At 37.7% G+C, this 20,633-nt stretch overlaps 1 protein-coding gene across 5 annotated transcripts in view; it reads left to right on the top strand.

Moving 5' to 3' along the window:
* Window positions 1–745: 745 nt before the first annotated feature.
* Window positions 746–20,633, top strand: part of CFAP54 (cilia and flagella associated protein 54) — a 115,068-nt gene continuing 95,180 nt past the window's right edge. For all 5 annotated transcript variants that reach the window (XM_040556693.1, XM_040556703.1, XM_040556711.1 and 2 more), the window contains exons 1-8: window positions 746–2,729; window positions 7,662–7,767; window positions 12,667–12,813; window positions 14,919–15,090; window positions 16,981–17,039; window positions 18,350–18,493; window positions 18,939–19,052; window positions 19,144–19,245. In XM_040556693.1, the coding sequence (XP_040412627.1) occupies window positions 2,236–2,729; window positions 7,662–7,767; window positions 12,667–12,813; window positions 14,919–15,090; window positions 16,981–17,039; window positions 18,350–18,493; window positions 18,939–19,052; window positions 19,144–19,245 (1,338 nt within the window). In that variant the 5' untranslated portion in view covers window positions 746–2,235. The remainder of the gene's footprint in view (window positions 2,730–7,661; window positions 7,768–12,666; window positions 12,814–14,918; window positions 15,091–16,980; window positions 17,040–18,349; window positions 18,494–18,938; window positions 19,053–19,143; window positions 19,246–20,633) is intronic.

Genomic DNA, 20,633 nt, shown 5'->3' with positions numbered 1-20,633 from the left:
GGTACATTCACAAGCATCCTAGGAATGGATCTGAACGTGCACCTCAGAACTCAGAATTACTGATAGGGAACAAACTTTGATTATTGTAGTAAATAGGGCTCCACAGACGTTACCTCAGCCCCTGCACCCTGAAACCACTGGACACTCTTCCTGTCTGACTTTATTGTGGTCACACAGTGCTTTCCCCCTTTTGTTTGCTCTTGATAACTTCACTGTAGTTCACACAGGTGGAAGTGACACAAGAGAAGTAAGCCGGGAGCCTGATGAGCTAGCAACAGTCTTTTCCCTTTCAGACTCAGGCATGCTCTTGGTCCTACAGCCATGCCAGCAGACATTTCTGACACAGACTTTTATTAAGTTAACTCTTTCTGGGTCCTTCTATGGCAGACTCCTCATATCTGGCCTTGTAATATTAAATCATAGGTTGCTATGACATTTCTGCTTGAGGCAATGGATTTACCTAAATTCCAGTTCTTAGGATGCTGTCTGTGCCAATACTCCATACGAGGCCATAGTCTTGTCTAGTTTCTCTCTGATTTTACCTTAATTCAGATTACAATCTAAATGTTCACCTATCAATGACAACAAAATCATTAGTCTTTCAATTAATAAGTAACTTTTTTTTTTTTTTTTTTTTTTTTTTTTTTTTTTTTTTAGGGCGTAGGGACATATATAATTCAAAAACCTGCTACAAACTCTCGAAGTCATACAGGTACTGATATGTATATTCCATTTATTTGAGGAAATTCTTCTATCATGGTTTCAATTTCAATAGCCATTACTTTCTTATTGTTTTGCATATACCAGGCTTTTCTCTGTAAACATCAGATTATGTACACTGAAGGCTTCTGAAGAACTGATAAGCTTTCTGAAGTTAAAAAGCTCTATTCATTTAACTATAAGCCCTTTTGACTTTTGGACCCACTGAACATTATAGAGATTAAATGTTAGATGCAGACTATTTTAAGTGTAAATTTGAGTCTTTTCCAACACAATAAAATAGGAATCAATATTGCAAGCATCCGAAGTTGAAATAACATACATGTTATGATGTTTGCTGCAGTGCGGTACCTTGCTATGGCTCTGCAGGGGATTTTGCCCCTGGTACTGAGAGGGACTGAAGTGTCTTCCCTGCACTAAACCTCCATCTAGAAGGGAGTGTAGACTCGGACCCTGCTGAGCTCTGACGCAGGAATTTTAGACTGAACATTCTTTGCGAGCTGGCTGGTCAGCTACGCCCTGGTTAACTTCCCAGCGGTTAAAACTTTATCTTTACTTAGCTCTCTAATCTTCCCCTTTGGGAAATGACTATACTCCATTTGTCTTATTGTTTTCTTCGACTCAAATTGTTTCTATGGCTGCAAACACTAACTCAAACTGCTAATATTACATTCAGTCCACCATCTGCTAGCCAAATGTTAGAGATACACAAAGTTTTACTCAAGAGTCTCATTTAGTGCCTCTCCAGTAGTACCCTTTAAAGCTTCTAGGCACTGCTGCTTTATAAGGGCACATCTCGCATCAGCGGTGAATTTGCAGATCAGCCCTTTGGGATGTAGCACCATCTAGTGAGGCAAACTAGCTCAGCTCTTAGGGTCCTGAAACGGACAAAACCAGCAGCGCTTCCAGTGGCCCAGGCAGCCTTTCACAAGAAGCCAGGGTACATTAGTCATCTGGAATCCATCACAGGAAGTTCTTTGGTTAGTGTGGCAAAGCTCAGACAAAATCTTTACATGTAGCAGTAATTGCTCTCCAAGCCAACTTCTCCTATTTCAGTTGTCTTGTAAAATTTGTCCCTGTACCCACTGATTTCTAAATCTCAGCATCAGCACCTTTGTGTCCAGTCTTTTCACGGCAGGCTTTGTTTTCTACTTCTTCCACAGAAATATGAGGAACCCTCTCCGTCTTGCATAGCCATTGCCTTATGAATTACTTCACACACACGAACAGCCTCTAATCCCTGCTGGAAACACCTTCCCCGACTCACACGGTACCTGTTAGATGACGGATGCACACAACTCCCAGCCAGTAACAATACAAAATCAGCCTGTAGAATGAGTCAGGTGCATTAGTCACAGAGTAATTTAAAATTGTGCACATCCCCCATCGTACCTAAATGGTTCCCGCATCATTTCGCTGGCCTGGCAAATGCAGCGTTTTCTAGTTCCTACCACTCGGCATCTCTCTGGTCGTTCCCTTACCATCAGCCATGAATTAGCGGGATGCCAGTAACTCATGGCTGATGCGCAGGTGGCAAGGCACTGCACAGGTAGCAACCGAGCCGCTTTGCTTAGCATCCCTCCCAAGCCCCTTTCCTGTGATGCCAACAGAGAACTTCGAAACACCTCGGTGCCACGGCCTCCTCCTACAGCCCTGAAGGAGGGGGTCTGCTCCTTTCTGCTGGAAGCGGGGGGACACCCAGGGGGGCTCCTTGGGCTGCCAGAGCCCGGCCTCAGGCTATGGGGGTTCCCTCCTGCCGGGCCCCGCCGCGGCCGCCATGTCCCCGGGCAGAGCCGCTGCCCGCGCCCGTTGCTTGGCGACGCCGCCGCGCCGCGGCCGGGCCGGAGCATGGCGGAGCCCCCGCCGGCTGCTTTCTACGGGGCCGTGGCGCCGGGCAACCCGGTGGTGGACAGCTTGGAGGCCGAGCTGCGGGACGTCCTGGGCTTCCTGCGGCGGCTGAGGGGCGCGGGGGAGGCCGAGCCGCAGCGCCACGACCTGCACCGCCGCGGGTAGGGGCCGCCCCTGCCGCAAGTTCCCCTCCCTCGCCCGCTCCCCGCTGCTGCCCTCCAGCCTCTTCCCCTCGGCTGCCCCTTCTTCTCCCAGGTCTTTCCTCGCCCCTTCCCTGCCCGCACCCCAGGGCCGAGACCCCCTTCCCGCTGCCCCGGGGGGGAACCAGCTGGCTTTGCTCCCGCCTAGGTTTCTCCAGGGCACCCAACCCCTTTTATTTCTCCTTTGCTCTCCCCCTCATGTTTCAGGCAAGGTTGGACGTGCTGCTTAGGGACATGGGTTAGTGGGTGACATTGGTGATGGTTGGACCAGATGGTCTTGGAGGTCTTTCCCAACCTTAATGACTCCATGATTCTAAATGAGCGAGCCTCCCAAGCATGAACGCCTCCTTTTTCTGCACCTCCTCCAAGTGAATACCGTAGGAAGAAAGCGCAGGGTATTGTGGCTGCTGGCATTGCCGCTGTACCAGAGCTGCCTGAGCTTATCAGTCGGAAAACCCTACTGAAGGAGCAGCTGGCAGCCCACCAGGCTGTGCTGCTGGGTCTGAGGGTGGGCGCGGGTGGGCTGTGCCTGCCCCGAAAGATGTGCTCACAGTAGGGCCACGCGAGGATAGCGACACACGGCTCTTCTCGTGCATATGGCCGTGTCTACGTAGGTATATTTTTATACACATCGATGCAGGCAGAACATATGGCAAGTATAATTGTGCATATTTGTTTGCTCACATACATGCCTATCTGTGGGTATGCAGAGCTCTACATTTTCTGATGCAGTTAATATAGAGCAACTAAAATCGTTGGATGATTCACAGTTCATGCATATGTCTTATACAGACTGTGCATTTCTCATGTAGCTCTCCCTGCTGTATTTAGGTACATTATAACGTAAATGTTCAACTGCTTCTTTGAAGCTAAATTGTTGGTTTTCTCCTGTTGTTATCTGAGCAGTGTTATAGTCTAAATCCACAGATCTTTAAAATGAAAATGAAAGTTTCCCAAGTTATCGTAATTTCATTCAAAAAGAGCACAGCAGTTAGGCTACAGGGTGCTTAGCTTATCACTTCTGTGCAGCTTCAATCCTTATGTATTTCACTTGGTACTTTCCTAGATGCAGTCTACAAATAGCCCTTCTCTAAAGGAGCTGGACATAATTTAGGTTGTACTCAGATTCTGCAGTCTATCATTTGTCTGCACTGGAGATCTCTCCTTTTCTAACTATTCTGGATTTCTAATTTGTTTATGTGCCATGTTCATCATTAGGTCTGGGCCTCGATCTATCACTCAGGTATGGGTCTCCAGGCCTTTGCCTCTAGTATTTTAAATCTTGGTGTATTGGCTTTTGATATTGCTTCGGCAGCTGATTTCAGTGCTTTGGTATTTTTAAGCCTTTCATTTATAGCTTCAGACTGTTTTTTGCTTTAGCTGATCTGTATTCTTACTTCAAAAGTATCCCCTGTAGGCCCCTCAGAGGAAGGAATGCCACTCAGCTGCTTCACACAACACCAATTCAGCAGAAAACTGCTGATAATGAACACATTCATTGTATCTTCTGGTTGAGAGCTAGGCATGCTGAAACCGATCCGTTCGCAAATGTCATGCCAAGTAATCAGTTTCTGTGAACAGTGTCTCCAAGCATTTCTTTACCTTCCCCTCTGGAATATTTTGACCTGATGAGGCTCTATCTTTTTAGAACTGGTATTTTGTAGATGTTACACCTGTCCATGCTGGTTCAGTTGGCAAAAAAATTTTTCCCATCTAAAGAATTCTGCAGCACTCACGAAGATGAGAGCTAACACTACCTGGGTCTTGATCCCAGCAGTTGGTGACAGTAGTGAGTGACCCATGCCAGAGCTCCAAGGCATGGAGAATGTTGCATAACACTAAGCTCCCCATGGCTCTGTATCCTCTGACATTTTTTGTATGTGTAGGGACAATATGGAGGTAGAGGACTAGAATTCTGCTTATTAGCACACACACTGAGGTAGCTAGCAAAGTCATGGGTATTTGTTTGTGACTGAAATTTCCATGCTGTTTTTCCCTTGCTTCTCATTGTTTGATAACTCAAAATTTCTGGTTGCAGAACTAGCCTTAGTCTAGTTGTTTTTAAGAATTTCTGAAGGTAATGGCTATTGCAGATGGTTTCCTAAATGCTCTAGAGAATTCTTGCCTTGTCATTTGTCAAGCTACTTTTTCTGGCATGATTTTGGTTGATGATTAAAGTGCTCTTGTTATTACAGAAGCAAGAAAATGAGCTTCCACATGGTACATATGTACACTTTAGAAGACTGTCGGCTTCATTCTTCCAATGCTGTCAGCCTTTGATGTCGATAAGTCAATAGTAAGGCCGTAATTTAGGCACTTATAATGTTCTAATGTAAGTAACAAAAAATACCGATTACATGCCCTGTGCTGGAGTTATGAATCTTTTCCAGCAGTGGAAGTAGCAATCAAAAATGTTTTTCCCTCAACTAAATGATAAGTTGTTTTAACCCATTTCTCTGGGCAATGGGAACATCAAGGAATTACCACGAACTATTGATTTTATTTCATGTTGTGCGGTTTAGCCACCCTCATTCAATAAGACATCTTCTGATCAGTATCAGAAAATCCTGTACGACTTGTAGTAAAGACTTGTGACCCAGAAATATAACTCTGTAGGCCTTACCCTATGCAAAATATTAAGGATTGACCTTTCAGGAAAAGATTTTTTTTTGTCCATAGAGTGGTTGGAAATGAAGAAGGTTCACCTCTGAGGTCCAGAAGCCCAGTATTTTTCTGAGAATTCACTTGCTTAGCTTGTTATTCTGGTGGCCTACAGCCTATATAAAGGAAAGACATATTAGCTGTTTGGGAAGTGTCTCACTCGCCTTTGTCTGTGTCAAAGAAACATTCCTGTGTCATGCACTCATTTGTACTTAGTCATGGCATTGTAGCAGATATATTTCACCTGAATGTCCCCATTGAAGTTGGCAGTCTAGTCAGATTTGTCACTAGTTTATTGCTCACTTCTTAATAGAGTATTCAAAACAAAAAGTGAGGATGATCTTCACTGGGGGTTTTCCAGCTGATCAGTCCTAAAGAAATTCGCTAGTCTTACCTCCCAGACCTCTTCCCACAGTCATTCTTACTATCAGTTACCTTACAGCCTGATAATTAGCTTTTTTCTTCTCCCTCAAGTAGTATCTATCAAACCTTTAGGGCTTGGGAAGTCTTTTCCTAAGTTTCTTCCCACGATAGTCCAAAGGGACTCCACTTGGATGCCCAACTGATTCCTTCCTTTGGAGCCTCTTTGCAGATTTACCCTTACTGGCCAGACTGGTAGTCTTCTGTCAGTGTAATAGGTCAGTAGCCACCCAGGCTATTAATTGCTTACCAATGGACCAGGAGGAACGCATTCTCCACCTAGAAGGTGCTCTTTATTAGACCGGGCCATGATTTCCTTCAAAGATGTAATGTGGGAGAAGATTGTATTCAGGTTGTTGCTTTTGGCCAGGTTTGTGCTGTTACTGCATTTTTCTTTTAAGATACACCTCTAGAATGTCCCATTTCTTTCTTTGCTCTCTACTTTCAAGAACCAAAAATTGTGCCGAGGTGATACTTTTAGGGGAAAAATAAAAAGATTATGAGTGTTGTAATTCTTTGGTGTAGAGATCATTTTGACAAGTTGCTCATACAGCCATCTGTTTCACCTTGAAATGTGAAGGTGGCTTGTAGCTTTCTGTGTGGGAAAATTGATGATTCTTATTGTGCTTTTTTACTGGAAGTCTTCTTATAAGCTACAATGAAGAACTGTCTGGGAGACTGTAAAAAAGGATTCAAAATTCCTCAATGTCAGAAAACAGCTGAAGAAAAGTGTCTTGCATTCTAGTCTACCATCTTAGGAGATCTACCATCTTTTCACTGTCTTAGGAGGTCCTGATACACCAGAAAGCACACAGTTAGTTTAGACGTGAGAAGCCAGCTAGAAGGTTATTTTCCAACATGAATTCCTTTCTCTTCAGTTATTTCCCTTCCTTATAAATTGCTACCTATGAATAATGTAGATGCTGTGGCACTCTTTGCTGAGGTTTCTGTAGAAGTGATTTGTTAAGAGAATAAATGTAAGAGATGCCTGGCACTGTTAACACTGTAAATACTGTTAGTTCTGTAATAGGATTCTTTTCAGAAAAATCCCTGTGCATATTAGCAGTCTGCCTGATCAATTATTGTTTTCCAGCTTGAATATAGATTTTTTAAAGAAGTCTAAGGTGGCAGCTATTGCCATAAAATCCTTTATTTTAATTTTTTTTTTCTTTTTACAAACATGCCATTTGCTTGCTCTCTCCGAGTCCCACCCTTTACAATTTAAAGTTCCCAAACATTTCATGCTAGAGGCTTTCTAATGACTTTCTTCTTTTTGTAATTCATGGTACAATTCTACAGTTTATTTCATGGCTACTAGGTCCTAAGTTTCCTGCTACCAGACAAGCATTATTATTTGGGGATCTTTTTTTCCCTACTCTTAGTGCTTGTAGTTTCAGGTCCAACAATTGGTCTGAGTTGTAATCCATTGAATTTCCTTAAAATACCAAATAGTTTCTACAGAGCCTCTCACATACAATCTGAAAAGTGGGACAGATTTGACACTTATGACCATGTTTGAACAATGCAAAGGCACTTGTATTAAGACATTTTATTAAGTATTTACATACAAAACAATTCATCCTTTTTAAAAAATCTGTGTGATAAAAACTGTTGACAGAAAGGAAACCCAGAAATGTCCTTGGCTGCTTGTTAAATCCAGTTTTAATGATCACTTGTTTTGAAGTATGTAGAGGTTCAAATACATTTGGAAGAAGGGGGTTTTCACAATTTGAAGTTTTCTTGATTTGTTTACTTGTTATGACGGGTCTTCTGCGAGTCTAATCTGGAACCTTTTTCTCCTGTATTTTTTAGTGCAAATACTTTGTTTAATATTTGGAACAAATATAAGCCTCGACTGCCAGACTGGTATTACAATGACAAACTTCTGAAAGTTGGTGATTCCCTTGTTCAGATCCAAGTAAGTCATATCAAAACAGAAAAATCTCAATCACAGTCTTTTTTTTTTTTTTTCATTATGTTTCTATTCTGCTTTAATTTTTAATGATATTTTATAAGAAGCTGTTTAGAAAGTAGCAAAAACTTTTACAAAATAGTTCCACTGAGAGTTGGTGGTTTTTGTATCTTTTGTTTATTATTGTAAAATTGCCATTTGTTGGATATATTTGCTGTATCTACATTTTCTATGCATCTGTTGCCTCTTTAAAGTTGAACACCCCAAAATCTTTATTCAGCATTTGTTTGTAATGGTGGTTTGCTCCACAGCGATGTCAACTCAGTGCTCAGTAAACTAGAAGTGAAAGTAAAGAATTGTTAGGAGGGGAACAGAGAACAAAAAACAGATGTCAGTTATAACAGCGGCATGTATTGATGGTGCTCTTGCATCTTGAATTGTCTGTGCGCTTCTGGTCTCCTCAGAAAGGATAAATTGCAACAAGGTATGATGCTGGAGAGAGTAATGAGGGCAACAAAAAGCATGAAACAGCTTCCACACAACGAACAAAAGTAGGCTAAGACTATATGATTAGGAACAGAGATCACTGAGCAGAGTGTAATGCAGGTCTGTGAAATCACGAGCGAAAGAAGAGGCTGAATAGGGACTGATCGTGTACACTTCCACTTCTGATACAACAGCATCAAATGAAGTTGGTAGGTGGCAAGCTTGGACAAGAGCAGACTTCACAGAATGTGTACTAAAGCTGTGGAATTTCTTGCCACAGGATGGTATGAATGCTAAAAGTTTAGGTAAATTCAAAATGAAACATGACAAGTTTACACTGGGAGTTGTAGATTGTTGAAGACATTGAGAGTATTTGGGGAATGTTTTATGACATGATAACTCTTATCTAGCCATCTGTTACTAGCTGCAGTTGGAGCTGGGGTAGCTATTGCTCTGACTCAGTAGGGCTATTATTATGTTATGTTCTTACATCATGTTTGTCCTTTGTGTCTGCTGAGAAAAAAACCTTCAAAGGCGTGCAGCTCATTACCTCAGTGATACTTGTGTCGAAGATCATGCCATACAGTCTGGGGCTTCCAAGGGTAGTTACAAAGCAAGGCTGAGAAGCAGCTCAAAGTACAGTTGAAAGTTAATTGCAAGTCATTCTTTTGGGTCTGAGGAATGGTGTGTGGTTCTGAGTGATACAGTTGTGGAGCAGAAATGCTAAGGGACTACACAATCATGGGTTGATTTGTTATAACGGTTCAGTTCTTGAAAAGCTGCTTGAGAGAATATGCTTAAAAGTTTGATGAGAATTAGCATAATTTAGAGAAAGGTGCAGCTCCTAAATACATGGCATCTATTTAGTGTGATTTTGTGTTTGTAATGATCCATCACTGGATTTTCCTACTTTTTCCCAGGAACATACTGGAAGACTCTTATTTGATCAATAATACATTTCTAGGTTATAACTCCAGATATTTAGTGTGTCTGTGTTAAGAGACAATCAAGTAAATATTTTAATTATGTGCTTTCCACCTACTTCAGATACAGAATTTGGTAGTATTATTCTTTTTAAAATTTGATTGTAATAGAAAAATTGTATTTATAGCTCAAAAGTTAGTGAAAGTCTATAATTTATTTGTAAAACTCTTCCAACAAGAGCTTTGGAAAGTGTCTGTAACTTCTTCATTTTTGAATATAATGGGAATAAAAAATAGATTAAACCAAATTGTTGTTGTTGCTATTATTATTATTTAGAATGGGATATCCAATTTTACTGAAGTGAAAGCATGATTTCATTTGCTTTGTTTTTGGTGTTAAGCTTACTATTACCGTATATCATCTTGATATATTCAAGTCTTTATATTGTTTCATTCTATAGAGATAAGCATCTGAGATTGTGTCTTGCTACAAACCTGACCTCATTGTTTAAATAAGTATGCTTTTGGGGTTCCTAAATAGTTCTTTTAAACTCTTTCATATGTTATTTGGAACTATTATGACAATATCGAGGAAAAAATGTATTTGGATTTATATTCTGTTGAAGAAATTTCATATTCTTGTTCTGTCCCCACCAGCAAAAGAAAAACATATAACTGGCATTGTGTTTAAACTGAAAACAGTTTTTAAGAACACTCTATTGACTTTTCCATTAGGAAAGCAGTTAAATGCCTATTGTCACTTTTTTTTTTTTAAATTATTATTATTATTCTCTGCAGCATATGACACTGTTAGATTCCTCCTTTTCACCTAGAAAAGTAGCAAGCATAATTGGAAATGTAGCAAGATAGTTTGAGGACCTGTCTTTTGGAGGAATACATCCAGTGAAACTGTTCTTACACTATTATACCCTTTGCTTATGGAGCCTAGCAATAATAAATGCTGTTTATGCTATTTGTGGAAAGTGTTTATATGTGGCTAGTAGTTGAGCTTTTCCACAGACCTGGAGAAAGGTATGAGGATCATGCAAATGTTGCAAAGTCTTATATATCCTTCACTGCATCTGCCCTAAAGAATTCCACAGAAGTGGCCTGCCTCCCGCATAAAGAACAGCAAGCGGAAGCTGAACTTCAGCAACACTCAACACTCACTGGTAGGCTGAAGGCATATAGAAGAGTTTGCAACTGTGATGCTATTATAACTGAAGGTACAGGTTCATGGTATAGGTTTAGGAATATTCACAGAAATTCTTAAGAAAGCTCTTGAAGAACTGACTGCATTTGTTAATAGCTCCTTCATTGCCTAGGCAGTTCCATTTGGGTTTTGTTCGTATTCATATTTTCGTTAAGTTTTCACAGCTGCTGGGCCTAGCAATTGCTCTGAATATTACACGAAGCTTTTAGTGCTTGGAAATGCTGCTCTCATAGTTTACTCACTAGGAAGTTATTTTAAATAAATCAAACCCTGCCCTCTGTACATTGGCTTCCCATGGCATGACTCAAGTGTAGTAATTTGGTCCTTATATTCAAGGAGCTTCCTGACCTGGCCATATGTTGCCTAAAAATAATCTAGAAGTCTGAGAATTTACAGCTTCCACCCTCTGGTGTAATATGGTTTTCTACAGTAAAGGTAAAGTTACCGATGTTGTAGAAAAAGTTTTCTTGCTGGCTAGCCTAAAATTTTGAAGTGAGCTGTCCTTGGAACTCCCATTTTTAAGTGCATTTCTTTGACTTTACAGATTTAGTTTTCATTGTATCCATATTTTTCTCTGGAGAAAAGAGGAAAAAAATGTGATGGATGTTAGTTACAAATTTAAATGCATTACAGGAAAGATGAATGTGGTGTAACAGCAAGTTCTGTGATAGGCAGGGTGGAGCCCCTTGCATAAGTGCAACATTCTTTTGGTCCCTTTTGAATCTTAGTTGGAAACTGCTGGTGATTATTTTAAATTGCAATCCCCCTTTATGTTACGTAATACTTAACGATGCGTAGTCTTTTAAAATGCATTACCAGTGATTAAGCACCAACTTAGCTTTCTGTCCCCCTGCTATTTATTTTCATGCAATCTCACTTTAAATTTCTTTCTATTATACATCTGCTGTGTATCTTTTAGGACACGCCTGAATACATTATGTTATGTGTCTTGAAATTGGTTAACCCGTTAGTCATCATACTAATCAGTACTGACTCATTTCTTTTTCCTCCCTCTTTGCCTCTATCTGTCTCTTATCTCTGATCTTATATACCGTAAACTGTTTGGGAGAGGAATCACCTTTTGTTTATGTATTAGTAACTAGCTTAGTGGCATTCTGAACCGTGGTTTAGGATTCTAAGAGTTATCACAGGCTGACTCTATGCATTAGCTTACACAGGTGACCAACTATCCATACCTGTTCACAGAAAGTAAAAGTTTCTGGTTATGTCAGCTCCTTTCACACAGCAAAAAAGATAATAGGGTCATGTCAGTAAGATTCCTCAGATGATTAAAAGTTCGATTAAAAGTGTTACTGTGGTGGTAGGAATTTATACTGAAAATAGTGGGTCCAAGGAAATGCTTTTGGATTTTCTGTTATTAAACATTAAAGGATCATTTTTTACAAGTAGAAATTCTTTCTTTCTTTCTTTATTTTCGGCCCCAGAATTTATCATGGCTGGAGTGTGTGTGGTCTAGTGTTAGTGAAGTTGGTAGAGAAAGCTCTAAATAATCTTTGCTGCAGGAAGTGGTGGAGGTGATTCAGTAAGTAAGTGGCACTTGGGCAGCTGAGTCAGAGCTGAGCCATAGTCTCAGTCTGATGTTAGAATGGACCAACGTGCTGCTGGGGAGGTGCGTGCTGAATGACACATAAAGCTCAGCATCCTGTTTGCTAACAGTTTTAAAGACCCAGTGGTGATTTCTAGTCTAGTAACACCAACTTCTTGGCCTTATTTAATTCCAGTTGTCGCTGGTTTCATTCTTTTTTTTTTCTTCATCTTAGTCAAAGTGTTTGAGTTCTGATGTTAAGACACTCTTCCTTTCTGCATAAAAGAAGGGAGGGGCTTTGACATCAGGGAAATGGGGAAGTAATGATGTCTGTATATTGTTTATAAAGTTCTGCTTTATAAAATACCTTTCTCAGAAGTGTAGTACCATTATCATTACTGTTGAAACCCTGCAGGACATCCCAGGAGCCCTTTGATTTTATTCCATTACCCCAGGATCAGACTTTACACTTGTTCTCTGAAATGTCATACTTGTGATTTAGGAGTTTGTTTACTTTAACCATAAGTTTTTCTTTTAAGCACTTTAACCTTCATTTGCTGAGAGATTTGACATTTGAAATAATATTGCTCAATGTTTATATGAAACTTCAGTGTTTTACTTCCAGCTGCTCTCTCACATTGATACTTTTTACATGAATACAATAACACATAACACGTCTTATAGAAATAGAAATGTAATATACAAACTGTAAAAATAACTTATTCTTCATTCTTCAGGAATATAAGCTGGCACTTCGACAGTGCTATGGAAGATACCTTCAGCAGTTCAGTTCTGTAAATCCTGATGACGTCACAGATGATGTGCATAAATTCAAATCCACCTTTTTTCCAAATGGTTTCGGAGACAAAAATGTGGCATTTACGGTAGGCTTATTTTTTTTCGTTGAATACATTTGCAGTTTCAAAATAAATAGTCTTCTTTATCATCCACAAATGTGATTAGAATTGCTATATTAATTAAATATTAATATTAACTAAACTTTGATAGCTTATCTATACAGATTACATGGAGATATAACAGTCATATATATGGTATGAACATCCAGAGGGGTGTAGATTTCTAAGAGGGTTTAAGTGCTTATGCTTTTGTGGCCTAAGCCAACCCCTGTCAATGTTAAAAAGGTAGTTTTCTCAAATTGGTTATTCCATAACTGTCTGCAGCAGTTTTTACTTTGAAATAGTTGCTATTAACCTTTGTCAGCATCATGGTATGGACCAAAGTTGATAACTTTCCTGCAGTTGTGGAAGTTTCTATATGGTGTGATTTAAGAACTGGATGATGTACAAGGGAATTAAAACATTGTCCTGTAGCGTTTATCATAAATGTGCAAAAATACTACATGCAAAAAAAGCTCATGACATAGTAATGAAACACATTGCATTGCTAGCATTAGGTTATTTATTCAGTATGAAAAAAAAAAGAGGGGTGAATAGTTTTAAGTGGTCTAAGCTCTGTGGGAGCTAAGTAACCTTAAAAGTATGTTGGCATCCTTTTGTGTTAATTCGTTATAGAGATAGGTGTTCACAGTTTATCATTTGTTATCTAAGGAGGAAAGTGTATCAGTAGGTATAAGGGGAATGGTAAAAATACACTAGATTTTATCTTAAGCAGTGCTTTGCTGAGAAGCTCTGTTTTCAGTAGGTGGTGGATATTTTGAAATAAAGTAATGCAAGTAATGGAACAGGTTGCCCAGAGAAGCTGTGGCTGCCCCATCACTGGAGGTGTTCAAGACCAGGCTGGATGGGGCTTTGGGCAGCCTGCTCTGGTGGGAGGTGTCCCTGCTCATGGCGGGAGGGATGGAACCGGGTGATCCCTATGGTCCCTGCCAACCCAAACCGTTTTGTGATTCTAAGTTATTCTGTTATCAAGAACAACAAAAGGAAACCAAAGGCATTCCTACGTATTGAGCTAATTAAATTCATATTCTTTTAGTCAGAGTTAGCTTGTACATAGGTGTAAGGAAAAAGAAGCAGTGAGCTTGCTTGAAAGCTGGAAGCAGATGTTATTAAAATTGCTACTAGAAGAGCTACTCTTTATATTATTTCTTCTGTTTTTCAAACATATTTCAGCTTCTTAGAGAGAATATGACCGAAGCTATGATAATCCATTTTATTTAGTTTTTAAAAAAACACTTTGTAATTAAATTCAAAATTCCAGAGATGGTTTCTCCTGTTTTCTGTATGTCTGCCTAGACCCTGAACTGATGATAGTGCCATATCTTATTATCAGTACATACTGAAAAGCCTGTTCTATAATTTGGCTGTTGGACACTGAGATAATTTGTAAATTTTCAAATATGGAATGTAGTTTGACAGTGATCTTTAAAACTGGAACTGGTAGCGATAATGCATCTTCTAGAAATCTGAAAGATTGATAAATTCTGAATGGCCTTTTTGTACTTACCTTATTTCATCCCTTTTGTTTAGGTTTGCTTTTCCAATGATGTACTCCAGACAAGACTGAGATCACATTAGGTTAGGTATTGCCAGGAAGAGAAGGGACTATATGTCTGCAATCCAATAGCAGAGAAAGGTGATCGGTGGGAGCAGGAAATATAGTATGGGTGATACAAATGAAGTAAAGTTAAAAGTTGCCTTAGTTTACAGAGGGGCCAAGAATTACATGCAGATCCTTTAAATATGGGTTTAATGTCTTAACATTTCTCTCTACAACTGTTTCAACACAACTAGTGCGCTAGGTGAATTTTCATGCTGTGATACAGTGGAAAATGACCCAGGTTAATGGTAAAACAACTGGTAAATCAAGAAGGTTAATGGTAGAGCTGTTCACTTTCTCCATATTTTAATCTCATTTAAATGTCATGCTGATTTTTTTTTTTCTGGTATGGTTGCTCTTTTCATGTTCAATGTTTTGTTGTACTTTACTGATGGAAAAAATGGTAGGTCCATCTATTTTAAATGTGTGTATATATATATAATTATTTTACATATGTTTCCATGTATTTCAGTTCCATGCTTTGCAAGAGAGGAATGTTTGTATATATCAGATGGTTTGTAGCAATGACAGAAATCTCCAGAACCAAGAATCCCTGCAGACTTGTTTCAATGTCCTGTCCTCCTTACGGCTCACCATGCAAGTGGCTCTACCTCAGGAGAATTTGTGTTGGCTTATCTACAATGGTACCTCAGGCTCTCCATTTGCATTTCTTTGCTAAGCAGACCAGTGGAGGGAAATTTTATATGTATTCTTTAAGGTCAATGTAGGGGTCATGAATAAATCTCTAGTTAGCTTTGAATTGCAGTAGTATTTTAAAAAAATGTTTCTTATTCTAAAATAACAAATTTTTAATTATAAGTTTCTACAGCATGCTTTTTTTTCAAATGGACAGTTATAAAAGTAATAGCTTTTTTCGTCATAGCTGTGGTTTGAGTGTGCTAATAAAATGAAATCTGACAGAGTAAGGGCATTTTTTATGTGAACCCAAATTAAAAAAAAAGCTGATACGACTTTTTATCAATAAAATGTTTGTGTTAATGAGTATTTTTCTTTTTCTTTCTTTTTTTTTTTTTTTTTTTGAAAAGGGGATTACAGGTTTTAAAGTAGAAAATGATCATCTGTCCATGACATTAAATCTTTTTTTTTTTTTTTTTTAAATGTTCTCCTAGGCTGGAGTTAATAACCAAACTCATCTAAAAACTACCACATTACTTTTAAATAATTTGAATCTCTGTGTATGATTTTAGTGTGAATAAGTACTTGGACTGGGAAAAATTTGAGGCAAAAATGGAGCTTCTGTGAACTAAATACAGTGAATAGTGTATCAAGATTTTTACTTCAAGAAGAAAACCAATATATATATATATATAAAGAGAGAGAGAGAAAGACAACGCTGTTTAGTCAAATGTTTGGACTATTATTTCATTCCACTATGGTCAATTGTTGCAATAGAATAGGAAGTAGTTTGTTTTTAATTTAATTTTAAAAAATACTGGTATTTACTTTCTCTGAGCTATAAACAGTTGAAATTCTTATCCTTGCTTTCCTGGGACTGCCATTACTCTCATTCCTTTTGAGGTGTGTTTTTTGTTTGTTTGCTTTTGTAGGAAAAGAGTTGTAATTAAAATATAATCACCTACCATTCTTATGTCCAACTACCTGTGTGACAGGTCTCTGTACCAAGCCTAGTCAATAATGAAATTTTTTATCGAATTAGAAGAAGACGTTAAGCAATAAGTCATATTTTTTTCCAGTTCCCAAGCATTTTTCTTCAATTTCAGGCAACAGATTTTGTGTCTCATTACATTTAACTGATTAAAAAAAATCTTACTAATGCTTGCTAATATCTTGCTTATTGGGATAATAATACCCTTCAAACTATGACAGTTGACATTGTGATGCCTCCTGCTGCCACAGATGTCCCTTTCTGAACAGTCATACAGAAAGAAGAATAGATTTTATTATTATTATTATTATTTTTCCATGAGAACTGCAGTGTCTTTTATACTTCTAGGGCTGATTTTTTGAAAAGCAGTTTTGTGACATAGCCTACATTAAATAATTTTTTTGACAGGACTTTATTTGTAAGTCACTTTGATGCTTTTGAAAATTCTATTCACAATCAATTTTCTTTATTCACTTATCATACTGAATATCAAATGATAGTGTTGTCTGCCAGGACAGTGCCATGACAGACTAAAAAAATCCTGCAAGGTAAGGTCTGTGAAGAGAGGTAATATTTTTTCTTGAAAGAGGCTGGCATCTGGGGATTAAAAAAAATTCTCTATCAGTTCATTTAATAAAAATTCAATATAGTGTATTTTGATATTTAATTATTTTATGATGCTACTTTGTTTTGTAGTTACTTTTGAAGTTAATATCGCTCAAGAATTTGGTGGGTTCATCTTCTCTGATTTAAAAACAGTTACAGAAAGATTATTAGTTTATTTTTCACCCTCTGGAAATAACAGCACAGATATTGAGAAGAATTTTCAGTTGGTTAACATGACAAATTTACGTAGGAATATAAAAGTTACATTATTTTTTACTTATATTAATTTTATTTTTTACAGGTACAATTCATATTTATACCATATGCAGACATTTGATGATGATAGGTCAGTCTGCTAAGGTATGGAAAATAAAGAGAAATATTTGCAAAATGCACAGAAGATCAGAAAATGCACCTATATTTTTCATAACACTGTAGCCTGACATCTATTTCATTGTCATTGCCAGTAATAGCACCTGTCACAAATTAATAAAATTGTCTGGAGGGCAGTGGCCAATTTAAAGGCTTCATGTCTTGGTGCCTCTGCTCCTTCCTCAGGCGTGGGATGGAGCCCAGCACAATGCCTCACTAGTCTTTGAGATGGAATGTCAGACAATTTCAGAGGGCCCTGGATGCTTTTTTTCTGGGCAATAGATCGGTTGCAAGTGGCCTTTTGTTTCTTGAAATCTGGAGATATACTGACACCTGGTGGCTGTTTTTAGATGCAAATACTTAAAAATGACATGGCATTCCTCCACGCACCCCTTTTTCTTTTCAATTATCTTTGTAATTTTTGTCTTAGTTTATTTTTTTCCCTATTAAAACTTGAACAGAATCTGAATCAGCCTAGATCTAGTTTATTTTCTTATTAGTCGCTTATATCAGTTGTTCATTGAACAAGAGAGATTTTTCTACTTGAATATCTTTTACTGAAAACAGAAGTGATTTAGCACCTTGTTTAACATTCAGGCTTTTCTTATGTAGGGTACAGAGGAACTAATCATAGGTATTTCAGATTCTATTAATTTACATTAAAAATCTGTAAATTGATTTAGGACTGAAGTTGTGCAATTTTAGTGCACCTTAAGAAACAAAGCAAATAGAAGGGGAAGATACTGTTCCATCAATATAATAGGGCTAATTCTATAGAGCAACTGCTGAAATGACTATCTTGGGAGAGATATAAATGCCCTAAAATTAAGAGCCAATTGTGTAGTTCCTTGGTTATAAATTGATCTAAGTGCAGGCCGTCACCAAAGGAGGCAGACTCTACTGAATCCCAAATCAGCTTGTGGATCTAGTTGAAAACTAAGAAAAAAATCACTATAGCTGACACAAAGGAGACGGAGAACTCTCATAATAACAGTAGATGAGAGGGAAGGGCAGGACTGCTTTCTGGTGACAAGTCTACAATGGGCTGGAATTGTTAAGGTATCTCAGAGGCTAAAATATAATGCTTGCCCACAGTTTCAGATGGAAAAACAATAATAAGCAGGGACAGTGCTTTGTAGTCAACAAAATATTTTAAAAATTAATATAGATTCTTCTTATTATTTTTTATATCTTGTCTTACGAGGAAAATAAGTCTTTGTATGTGTCCTTAAGTGATAGGAAGTGTATTTATGTAGTATAAAAAACATTCAGTTTGAAACTGGATTTCTTTATTACAGGTGCTGGAATACTTACTTTGGGCCAGTATATGTATGGAATTATCCATTCCGCTCTTATCTGTACATTATTTGACATGGAGAGCCACTCTATATGCTGCAGTTTCTCAGTGTTATTTTGATTGTCAAGCTGGCATTCATGGAGAGGTATCCTGATTTACCATATATAACCATAATTTCAGATGCAAATAAGTGGGAAATAAATATTTATTTAAATATTCCTGATTGTTTTCAGATCATATGCATTTAGATTTCTGCCTGTATTCCAAAATTTAACTGCAGTGTCGGGTTGTTTCAATGCGTATGTGAATAATCAATTCAAAGTTAAATACATTATTACTTTGTATTGTAATAATAGTCACAGATTTCTAGCATTAAGTAGTGGTCAATCCCCATGCAGATATACAAAAGACATTTTCCAAAGGTTTTCTTTTTCTTTTCAACTATTGTTCATGACCTGGCTTTCATTGCAGTCCTTTGCAGTTGCCTGAATTCAAGAATGATGTGACTCTGCAATTACACCCCAACAATCAGAATAGAAAAACATAGTATCAGTTTCAGTTTTGTTTTTGTTTTTTAATACTTTGGACAGGTATTTTCTCGCCGTGGTCTGATTAAAATTGATGAACTGAAGCAATTAGAAAATATCAGTTCTTCTCAGGAAAATTCAGAAACGAAAAAGATTTTTAGAGAGGCCACTCTAAAGGTATCATTTTGAAATTAATTATTAACAGTTACCGTAGCTACAATGTTTATGAGCAGAGCACATAACACCCTTATTTTTTCCTTTGTGCCAGATGTCAGTAATGATTTTTAAAAGAGCAGTATATGAATCCAGAAGAAAACCAAAAAGCTACTTTCGACCTAAGTTAAGAGTTAGCCTGAAAGAAGCACAAAATGTAAGTTTAACATTTTGTATAATCCTTCTCTTTGTTTACTATTTGCAGGTGATGATTATATGATATAATTCTGCTTAATACACATAGTGCTGCTCACAAAGAGATGGCTCTCATCTTTCAGTTCCATAATTAACATAATCTGTCATTAAAATGCAGAATAAACTTCAAAGGAGAAAAAAATGTATCAATTAATTCTATGGGGAAAACTTCATTTTTATTGCATTTTTTTTTCCTTTAACAGTTACGTTAGCAGTAACAATAAGAGAAATTTTGTTCAAATTCATACCAAGTGTATGTGGGTTTGCTTTGCTGTGTTCAATTACTGTGAAGATAAAGGGGGTGCTTTGAAAAAAAGCTACAGTGTTTGTTTGCTTATGAAGACCACTTCTTTTTCTGCAAGATACCATGAGTTAGAGAAAGGTATCCAGAATAAAAAGTAGACCTTTAAAGAGGTAATGAATTCCCCTAAATATCACTATTCCATTGTGTTCATTTCAGCCGTTGTTAAAGATGAGTGATCCACTGGTCTAAGAATTATTAAAAAAAAGAAAAAAAAAAGGCTCTTGTGTGTGACTGTATTGGCCCTCTTTCTTTTCTTTCTTTCTTTCTTTCTTTCTTTCTTTCTTTCTTTCTTTCTTTAATTTAAAGAAAATTGGCTGTATTATCAGAAGTAACTGAGATCGCTCATTTGATAATTTAATAATAAAATTATAATGAAGTTATACCAATATGTTACAGATGCAATCTGATTGCATTGAATGCTGCTTTTACATAATTTACACATCAGAGCTTTATAGAAGATTATCTGATACCTTGGTTTCAAATCATTGACTTGAGTCATAATTGATAGTGAATGGCACAATGATTTTGTTCCAAACCTCACTTAATGGAAATTACCTGTTATCTAAATTAGGGCCCAAACCTAAACATGTTCAAGCATGTCTGGTTTGCACATAAAAAGCTGCTGGTCAGCTTTCTCAAGGTTGGTTGATTGTGGAAGACTTAAGTACTACCGGATAGTTATCATTTAAAAGGTTTGCTGAACAATTGGGATATTAAGAACTCAGCATACTTTCTAACAAATTGTTTGCTCATCAGACATCCACCGTGTTACTAGGAACCTAGGTCCATCACATAGCAGGAATCTCATGTATCCAATCTCCAGAAGCTGGAAAATTATCTTCAGTAATTGATTTTGTTCCTAACTTCCCCCACCAAAATTCCCACCAATGTAAAATGTAAATCCCCTACAATGTAAAATGTGCTATGACCGTTTTCACTACCTTATTTAAAAAGCAATAGTATTGAATTTTTGTATTTGTTTCTGCATGCCCTTTGTAGTTTTACAGGATTTTTTGAATGTTTTAAAATCTGAAAGCACTGTTTTA

Source organism: Cygnus olor, chromosome 1, assembly GCF_009769625.2.
Source record: "Cygnus olor isolate bCygOlo1 chromosome 1, bCygOlo1.pri.v2, whole genome shotgun sequence".
NCBI lineage: Eukaryota > Metazoa > Chordata > Aves > Anseriformes > Anatidae > Cygnus > Cygnus olor.
This window is presented reverse-complemented; position numbering and strand designations above follow the sequence as displayed.